Source organism: Bombus bifarius, unplaced genomic scaffold (assembly GCF_011952205.1).
Source record: "Bombus bifarius isolate JDL3187 unplaced genomic scaffold, Bbif_JDL3187 scf7180000008072, whole genome shotgun sequence".
Taxonomy (NCBI): domain Eukaryota; kingdom Metazoa; phylum Arthropoda; class Insecta; order Hymenoptera; family Apidae; genus Bombus; species Bombus bifarius.
The window spans coordinates 437590-448355 of NW_022884432.1; the positions used below are offsets into that span (position 1 = coordinate 437590).

At 41.7% G+C, this 10766-nt stretch overlaps 1 protein-coding gene and 1 non-coding gene across 2 annotated transcripts; both read right to left on the reverse strand.

The window, feature by feature from the left end:
• LOC117208425 lies at positions 1–119 on the reverse strand. The gene has a single exon (XR_004487692.1). It is a non-coding gene; the product is annotated as a 5S ribosomal RNA (ribosomal RNA).
• A 5173-nt stretch (positions 120–5292) lies between these two features.
• On the reverse strand, positions 5293–6851 carry LOC117208424 (serine/arginine repetitive matrix protein 1-like). The gene is made up of 2 exons (XM_033449619.1): positions 6168–6851; positions 5293–5757 (listed from the first exon to the last, which is right to left on the reverse strand). Exons 1-2 carry the CDS (start codon positions 6849–6851, stop codon positions 5293–5295), a joined length of 1149 nt encoding a protein of 382 aa, XP_033305510.1.
• Positions 6852–10766: the final 3915 nt, after the last annotated feature.

Below are 10766 nucleotides of genomic sequence, written 5' to 3' on the forward strand. Positions count from 1 at the left end.
AGCCAACACCACACGGAGTTCCCAGGCGGTCACCCATCCAAGTACTAACCGTGCCCAGCGCTGCTTGACTTTCGTGATCGGACGAGAACGAGTATTTTCAACGCGGTATGAGCGTTGGCTGAAGTAATCAGTTTCGTTATTTCATGCTATCCAATAGACTAAATATTTAAGAAAACATACATGCATGTATGAGGAAGAATGGTATTTTGAGACATGCAGTCAGATTTCCAGAATTTTTCCTGGCTTCGTTTTTCATACAACGGATTGTGAAGTTCCGTCATGTAGGTACGCGTATACTTAAAAAGTAACGAGTCAAGTGGACGGAACTTCATAATTGATTTTCTGGAAAACCAAGTCTTGTATCGAAACTTGTCACTTCATACTCGACTCATTTTTGTATAGGAAATCAGGCCCTTCCGACTTGCACTATCATAATACTCTAATTTCCTCGTCTAATCTCCTTTCTAATTTTCCTCGACGAATCCGATGATCTCGCATCCTTAGACACACCCCATCATAGTTTTCCTCTGCGGCATCATCGTGAAGGAAAGTCAGTAGTTAAAATTCAGTAGTTAGACGTCAGTCGCGAGTCGATAGTCAATACTAACATCATAACACAGCGGATTGAGCCCGGTTGAACTTGTCTGTCTTTTATCGTCGGTCTAGTACTTGTTGCAACAAATTCGAGTCGGCTGAAGATGTGGTCGTTGGTTAAGTCATTGTGATGTGAAAACATTTGGGATCGAAACTAGGTCTTCGATTTCTATGGCGTATGAAGGTCAGTTTGGTATATTACCTGGGCTCGTAGATTACTCGTGTCTTCAACTGGTATGACCGTAGTCCTTTGGTTGCCAAACGTCCGTACAGTTGGTTGGAAGTTTTCCCGTTGAGGATGATGAGTATCCTGGGAGGGATCGCCAAATTTGTCATGTCGAAGACAAGGGAAGCTTCCTGCAAACTTAAGTACTCAATTCGGTGGTAGAAACCGTATTTATTTCTTGTGGAAAGCATGTCGAAAATGCAGCATCACAATTTTTAAATACAAAACTTCAGGTTCAACAAAATCAATTTACAAAGTTCCGTCCACTTCATCCTTGCAATCTTTCAAGTGCACAAGTACATGAAGGAATCTCATAGCCACTTTTTTGAAAGTGAAGCTACGCATACTTTTATATATCTGAATGTACAACTGATTTTTACACCAATTCATATTTCTTTAAGTATTATATTTTTTTTGGACAAAAACTAGTTATATCAGCCAACCTTCATACCGCGCTGAGTGCACTGGTTGTCGTCAGTTAGCTGCGAAACCCGAGCAAGTCGGACAGCAGTAAACCCCCCCCCCCCAAAATACTATGCCAAGGAGTTGCCAGTGAGTGTGTCAAATTATTCAATGACATTTAGTAACAAAAGTGATGAATAGTGCACGTGTTATCCTCACTATCAAAACAATCAAGTTAATAAATGAAGAAAAAAAGATGGAAGACAACGGATATGGTGACCAAAACAATGGATCGAAAATCTCCATAAGCGGAATGAAAAAAGCCACAAAAAGAAAAATACTAATGCAAAAATCGACCAAGAACTTCCTTGATAAAGGTAACTGAAATCAACCTTCCGTCAAATTTGATAGGTAGGAACAAAAGCAAGAAAGTGGTAAAGAAAGTAAAAGAAAAGAAGAGAACACAATAGGAGATGCATATAGGGGAAGAAACGAGATCATGAGCACAGCAGAGACTCCCAATTGCAAAAATGCCAACAAGAAGTAGATTCGACATATTGCTATCACGAGAAACCCCACTCTCACAGACACAGCAACATTCTCAAATAATAGATATAAAAGAAACTGCAAGATCAAACAGTTGCAACTTGGAATTGATAAGGGAAAAGGAAAAAATCTACAAAATAAAGCAAATAAACATAGAAATCACAAGTACGAGAGAGAATAATAAATAGAGCAAGAAGAATACCATCGCCAACGAAATCCTCAACGGCAGAAAGCCTCCAATAAACAGGCTGCAAAATCCGAAGGACACTAGAAAACTCATTGAAGAGACTCCAAACACAGACTCATTCCACATTAAACGAATACACGCAGGTAAACACGTGTTGTACCTATATAACATACGAGACTTTAATAAAGCGGAAGAAATATTAATTGAAAGTGTTAGCTACAGAGAATAAGAAACGTGTAGAAAAAATTGAAAAACTCAGTAAAGCTCTGCGCTTAATCATACTCACTGAAGACGAATCTGGTAGACGCTCATTTAGGACCCTTGGAACGGAAACATTATCCGACGATTCGGAAGGAGAGTCAGTTATATCAGCAAAACCAACAGCTGGACCCCATCTTGTCAAACACGAAGGAGTTCAACGGAAATCCCAAGCAAACTACCAGCTAAGGCTGGCAACGAACAAATCGAAACTCTGGGAGGAAGAGACGACGTTGGTGTAGGAGGCTTCATAAAGAATGTCAGGTACGCCAGAAACCAATGCTACCAGAAACCATTGTTTCTAAAATTAACTCTTGTGAAGAAAATAATTGAAAGTAAGAAAAGAAGTACCCGCTTCGTTGAAATCGAAAACTACGAAGAATTATATCCCGCACTACGATAGAACGTCTCAATCCCAAATACAGTAACCAGTTGCCGCGACAAACTTAGAACGCCTAGACAAGCAAACACGGAAAGCGTACAATCATACAATATGCGCATCCGACAACAATTAAACAAACTAATTTATGCTATTCGAAACAAACATTTAAAACCTGCAAGCAGGAGAATCGCTATACAAGAAGAGAAACTCGACACAATAAAAGCAAACATCATGAACCAGAAAGAAGACAGCGGACAATAAGTTATCCAAGTCAACCAGATACACTGGTCAAAGCTCAGGACCTCGCGTCGGAAATGGAGTTATATATCAAAAAGAAGCAAGGAGCACGGAGACCAGCGATAATACTGGCAAACCGAACGAAGCCAAAAGAAGGTTCCTACAGATAAATAACAAGCTTCCGAATGAATGAGCGAAAGTAAAATATTCCAAGTGCTCATGAATCGGACACACAGGCGAGAATTGTTACTTTCGAAATTTTTCATTCATCCACCAAGGAAAGGTCCCATCTCGAGTGAACCAAACAACAGAGATCCCAGAAGCAACATACCTAAAGTCAACTGCTTCACCTAGACGAGATTACATTATCATTCTAGAACACCAACTACCAGATAGGACCAGATCAAACTCCGACATTGTAGCGGCACTCGACAGCAAACCTTCCAACGGTTACTGTCCTGTGGCTTGCTAAGACCCTATTCTTCGGATAAGATGATTGCCAGATGTCGAAACATCTTCGTAGGATATTTATAATTAGCTCAAGGACCCGCTATAAATCTTGGGATCTATTTAGCTGAAGTTCTTCAAGTGAACAAATAGTCTTTGTCTTAACAATCCCAAAATCTATCACCTACTACGAGATGATACAGGAAATCTGCTCTTTTTACGTACGATGCTTCCCGCTAACAACTTTCTCTCAAGGGCGGTTAGCGAGTTCGCTGTTGAGTGCCGAAGCGTGCAGACGTGTGTCTAGTACTCTGTGAAGTTCGTAAAAAAACACGTGACACCCATCCGTCGAAAGTGATTCGAAACAAACTTAATCCAAGTGTTTCATAACTAACCAGTGGAAAATCCAGCACTCCAAATCTCTGATCCGTATCATAGCCTCTCGACTATTTACTTCAAATTGAATTAACTAGATCGATGATGGCCCAAATATCCCGACCAGGCTCTCTCGAGCAAAACCACAACTGCTCCGCTCTTCCCCCCTCCCCCCGTGACAAAAGGACAATATGTCCCTCCTAACATTCCAGACGAAAAATATCAAAAAGCGTAAGCTAGAAATAGTTAAAAGTAACGCAATCACTAGCCAAAACGAACAGACAACAAGTGATGTAACCACCTATAGTAGATAATCAATACTAGAAAATCCACTAATGACTCCATGGACACAGCCGAAACACCAACAGACCAAAATACGCGCAAAAGTCCTCCTCCCCCACTTATCTTCATTGACGACGTCATCGACATTCAAACAATGGTAAAGTCCATTGAAAAAGAAATTAACAAAGAAGACTACAAACTTAAAATAAGCAATAACCAAGTCAAAATTCTGCCGACCAACCCAGAATCATATAGGAAACTAACCAAGCTACTAAAAACCGTTAACGCAAACTTCCACACGTATCAACTAAAGCAAGAAAGACCTTTTCGAGTGGTACTACGTAACATCTAACACTGAACTAACTTGGACGAACTAAAGTCCAAACTCCTAAATCTTGGCCATGAAGTAACAAACATAAGCAACATTAGACATAGAATTTCGAAAAACCCGCTATCCCTATTCTTCATCAACTTAAAACAAAAACCAAATAACAAACAAATCTATAACATAACTCGACTAATGAACTCGGTAGTAAAAATCGAACCTCCTTTAATAAAGAAAGAGATAGTGGAATGTAAACGGTGCCAAAGGTACGGTCACACGCAGAAATACTGCAACCGTAATTTCTGCTGCGTTAAGGGGGTATTCTGGTCTAGAGGCATGAATTTCGGACGATAACTAAAAATATCTCGCCAAGATACGTCCAAACCGACTCCTCGGCTGATCTCTCTTCTGATCATTCCCCCGATAGCTACAGTCAGTTCAACAATTATAGAGAATACACCTAATGGGTTTATTCATAACCAACTCACCAACTGCCAGCTCTTTAGGGAAGTCTTTAATCACACAACTTCAGTCTTAATTTCATTAAAAACTAATGAAGATATCGAAGCAGCCACGAAATACTTAAACACGAACATAATAAAAGCGGACATTATTGAATACCTGTACTCTCCCTTCCAAATGTCTTCTCCTACTGAACCCTTCACTTCTGCAGAGATTATAGAATCAATCAGTCGTCTAAATCCCAAGAAAACAGCGGAGCACGACCTAATAGGCAATAAAGCAATCAAAGAACTTCCCATAAAGGGGATTGCACTCATCATATCGATTTTCAACGCAATTCTTCGAACCTTGGGTGTGTTCGTATAGAAAGTTGTGTTCGTATAGAAAGTTGTGTTGGCTACAAGGAGTGTTTCTTTCGCTGTGTGGAAATCGGATAGGTTTCGGAGGTAGAGAGCATGCTTACCTGAGTGTATCCTTTTAACACAGAATTGATTGATGTTGGATACTTCCTCCATAAGCGTTACCGTGTCTTTTGGGTCTTGTAACGTTATGTTGATAGGCGGCGGTTTTTATTCCCTTGTAGTGGTTAGGGCGTCCGTACGCTCCTCTGCGGTGTGTCTGGTGGAGTGTCCGTCAGGTGCCCCCCCCCCCGGTCCCCCTGGCGATGCTGGTGGCGCTGGGCCTCCTGAGTTGTTCGATGAGGCCTGCCGCCCCTGCGGCGTTGATTGTTTTGGCGATATGGTGGGACTGTGTTTTCGCATTTTGCCTCCTAACATTTCTTTTTTTTTTATCTGTTCTAATGTTAAACTCGATGTTGAATTGTTTGATGGTGCCGGTTGCGATTGAGGTTGTGGTTCTGATTGTAGTATGCTGAATCTGTTTTTTGTTGTGACCGCTGGAGGTGAGATAGCTTTTATGGGCTTCATATTTTTGATTTCTTTAGTCTTTTCTTCTTGGGTGGAGTGATATTCTTCGTCTGTGTTTTCCAGGATGCTTTCTAGTCCTTTGGTCCTGGCAACCAGGTTTGGTTGTGGCTTAATGGTTAATTTTAAACAGGATAAAAATGGTTAATTTTGAACAGCTTACTTATATTGCTGTCGGGGGATAATTGTATTATGTAAATTGGGAGCAATATATTGTTCTCCCTTGACTTTTTTGTCGTAAATCGTGAGACTTTTGTAAACTGGACGTCGTCTATTTGTAGAGCTTGTAGGTCTGTGAGTATTTCTGTTTCAGTGTAGCTATTGTCTAGACCTTTTAACAAGTATGTGTGGTGTTTCTCTATTTTGGGTGTGTATGTGTAGAAGGTTGTGTTCGCTGAGAGGAGTGTTTGTTTCGCTTTATGGAAGTCGGATAGGTTTCGGAGGTAAAGTGCGTGTTTACCTGAGTGTATTCTTTTGATATGAAATTGCTTGATGTCTGCTATTTTCTCTATGAGCATTACCGTGTCCTTGGGGTCTTGTAGGAGTATGTTTATGGGTGGCGGCCTGTTGTCTTTTGTGGTGGGTGGGGTGCTCGTGCGTTCCTCCGCGGAGCATCCGGTGGGGCGTCCGTCCGGTGCTCGGTCCCCCCTTGGCGGTGTTGGAGGCGCCGGGCCTCCTGGGTTGTACGGTGGGGTGCGACGCCCTTGCTGCGCCGATTGTTCCGGTGACGTGGTGGGACCGTGTCTTCCCGTTTTGCCTCGTAATGTTTCGTTTTTCTTTTTTATTTGCTCTAGCGTTGATTTCCACGTGGAGTTTGATGGTCCCGGTTGTGGATGAGGCTCTGGTTCAGATTGTAATATACTGAACCTATTTTTTGTTACTATCGCTGGAGGCGAAGTAGCTCTTGTGGGCTTCATGTTTTTGGTTTCGTTAGCCTTTTCTTCTTGGCTGGGGTGATGATCTATAGCTGTGTTTCTTGGGGTGTTTGCTAGACTTTTTGCCCTGGCCACCAGGTTAGGTTGTGGGTTGAGTTTCCGCGACTTTTGTGCGGAAAGTGTTAAACTATTGTTGATTTCTTTGGCTGTTTTTTGCGAATTTATTTTTCTTTTGATGGCTCCTTTTATTGAGTTTAAGGTGGGTTTCGTTTCCTTCCTTTTTGCTTCATTATCGATGACTCCTATTTTTTTATTTATTTTATTTGCCATCACACTTAGGAAAGGAATCTAATGGTACAGAAAACTTGGCATTCATCTCCTTCTGGGAATTTCTGTTGTAAACGCTTTGTAAACGGTTTACAAAAATGCAACAAGGAAGGATACAAATATTAGAATATTTAGAGACGTTTCATACCGGGAGCTGCAAAAATTTGTCAACCTCTCAATGACCTGTTACAAGGAGGGGAAAAAAGGGCAACGCGCCCACCGAGTGGTCGGAGCAATCCGAAGCTAGTTTCCGAAAGTCGAAACGCGCCCTCGCAAACGCCACGTTAGCGCATCCGATACCTGGCGCGCCCGTTAGCCTCGCGGTAGACGCATCCGACTATGCATTAGGAGCGGTCCTGCAGCAACGTGTCAACGACACTTGGCAGCCGTTAAACTTTCTTACCAAACCTTTGAATTCCGCGCAGCGAAAGTATAGCGCGTACGACCGCGAACTACTCGCTATGTACACCGCGGTCAGGCGATTTCGACGCGCCATAGAAGGGAGAAATTTCATAATTTTTACGGACCATACATATACCATTACATATGCGTTCGCCGCGACTGATTACATCGGACAATTCACCACCGACATACGATACACAAAGGGATTAGATAATAACGTGGCCGACGCTTTGTCACGTATCGAAGCGATACGGTAGTTTGTGGATCATCAAACTCTCGCCGCCGCGCAAGGAAACGACAACGAACTAAGCGACATCGTCAACTCCGGTTACAGTTGTAGCGGCACAGGAGTCAAAGGACGACGCGAGTCGAGAACGACTCGTGTTTGTTGTTTTGCCTCAGGACATTGAATTAGCCTTGACGCATGAAACAAAATGACAAATAAACTCCGGACAAAACAATGTCGCCGCTACATGCAACCGTCGAATGAAGACGAATTTGAATTTTCCGACTCTCCCTCGACCAATATAAATAAACGAACACGATCGCGAACGACGAGCGTCTATCAAGTTACGCGACGAGCCTTTACGAGTATTTATTCCGCGATTTTATTTTGCGATTTATACTTCGTACCAACGACTCACGTTTATTTATCGATTTAAATATATTCGACGGTTACAACAACGAGTAATCTCGTCATTAATTCTCAAGTACCTACATCCTTTTCACATAAACATCTACACGGTTAAAGAGAATACGTTTCCCTGATCACGACGTAAAAATATATTGCGACGTACCAGGCGACATTGTGCGACTGTACGTATAGAAATCCTTGCGGCCCGACGTACCTAATTCGCTCCACGGACTTTCCCATCCAGGAAAACGTGCCACGCAAAAACTGGTGACGTCACGTTTCGTCTGGCCGTCGATAAACAAGGATCGTCGAAACTGGACACCGCAATGTATCCCGTGTCAGCGATGTAAGGTCACCAGACACGTATCCTCACCCGTCGGAATATTCGGATAGTTAGCAGGAGGACTAGACATATACATACAGATGTTATCGTAATGCAATATTCGCTAGGCTACCGATATTAACTAACGTGTATCGACAGTTTTTCGCGTTGACCCGAACCCATTCCCATCGTCGATATGGAAGCGACAACAGTTGCCTCGACCCTCCTTTCTCGTTTCGGTGTGCCTTTTAAAATAACATCTGATCAAGGACGTCAATTCGAATCAAAATTATTCAAGCAATTATGCCGGCTACTCGGCATTAAGCATTTGTGCACGACAGTCTATCCCGGATGGTAGAGCGTTTGCATCGACAACTGAAAGCAGCAACCAAATATCACGAATCTTACCAATTGTTTTATTGGGTATGGGAACTGCTATAAAGGAGGACCAGAATGCAATGACAGCCGAAATGGTTTATGGCACCGGCATACGATGGCCAACAGAATTCTTTACACCAGCTAAGCAACAAGCCAACTCGGAATACGGGAATCGTTTAAAAGAACGAATAGAAAAAATCAGGCCACACTTGATTACACGACACGGCGCGAAGAAAACTTTCGTTTTTCGCGAACTAGAAACGTTGCCTTATGTATTTTTACGCCATGACGCGAACGAAGACCCATTGCTACCACCCTACGACGGGCCATATAAGGTGATACCAGGCGAGAAAAATTATACAGTTGGTAGTTAGCAGTGGGTAGTTGATACTTAACCAGAGTTCCTTGACACATTCTGAGCAATCATCATCCGAACTTGTATCGCGCACTGCTAATTGTAATCGCAAGCTCCACGCAAAGTGTATATCGAGAGTATTTGTGAATAAATATATTGTTAACTATACTCTAGTTTTTTTTCAGCATATATCACGATCTATCCACCTCAAATCTATAACCTAAGTATCGAGAAGAAGAAACGTTTTGGTATTACACGACTATTATCTCACATTATATCATTCTCATTTTTGCACACACTTATATTTCTTTAAATATTCTATTTTTTTCGCCAGCAAAGATAAATAAGAAAAATAGTTATTTCAGCCAACGCTCATACCGCGCTGAGTGCACTCGTTCTCGTCAGCACTACACCCAAGAAGGAAAAGCTGAAAAAAAAGAAACCATTAAGCGTACAAAAACCACTCCATTCTTAACTATCCCAATCAAAAATAGATTCGATATACTACAATGCCAAGAGACCACCAAGTTACAACCACAAACTGGACCAACGAAAGAAGCCATAACACCAAATTTAATTGTGGAATTAATAAAAGCTTTATAAATAGACGACGCGCTATTCCACAAAAGTCTCGCTGTTTAGGACGAGAAGAACCAAGAGAACGACATATTGCACTCAATTTACACAATTCAATTATCCCCCCAAAGCAACACAAATAACCTATTAAAAATCAACTGTGTTTTAACTATTAGGATAGAATGGGAAAAAATAATTTAAAAAAAACAACATAGCACAATACCACAAGTGACAGATGATAAGACACACGGCTCAAAATTGCAACCTCAACTACCGCTGCGTCAAATGCACTGAGTCGCACGGACCAGGCAAATGTAAAATAAAAAAAGAAGACGCAGTAAACAAAAACTTTGGGCGTCCCGCGTCATACAAAGGATGCCCAAAACTCATGGAGCTACGCAAAAAGCTCAACGAAAAGATAATCAAAGCGAAAAAATCAAAAAACGAACGGATCGCCCAAATAAGCCGTAGCAGGCTGCAAAACCAAAACAATAAAAACAGAACTCCAAGAACCGTTTAGACCCAAGTCAAGTAAAATCGGCTCAATAGAAAAAGAACGCCGTAAAAAATTTCAACTAAGTAAAAAAGCGAAACAAGGGGAGCTCATATCGCATAACAATTGCGTAAAATATCTAGGCGTAAATATAGACGACAAATTAAACTGTGGCGGCACTCGACCACGGAAATTTTCAACGGCTTCGCGGCACAAAGCGCTATACCTATAAAACGTAAGACAGACGGCCACAATGTACCTTCCATATCCCTACGGTTTTTTCGCCGAATATTCGGTACAATGCACACGCGGCAACCGTCGCGGACTTCTAATAAACGCGCGCGTAGTGGGGATATCGAGGGGCAACAAAGGACAGAAACTGTTCGGTTTTGAACCAAAAGATTCATTCTACCCCGAGCTGCGAAGTGCGACAGGTTAAGAGAAGCAAACACGAGTAAAGAAACGAGTCGTCTACTCTTGAGAGTCAGTTTCCATCGTTACTTAGTATTAATCGTTGTTAAACGTTAATCGTGGTTAAACGTTATTTGTTGTTAATTGTTAAGAGTCTAATAAACGTTATTGTTGAAAATCAAGGGTATTTTCTTGTGGGCACCTTCACGGACGATCATGTCAAAACTACAAGCAGCAGATCGAAATTCAACTCTTCAAAACCAGCGAAGCATTCTGGAAAACAAAAAGACTATTCTATTCAAAACATCTCAACAGCAAAGTAAAAATCCTAAGCTACCAAACGCTAA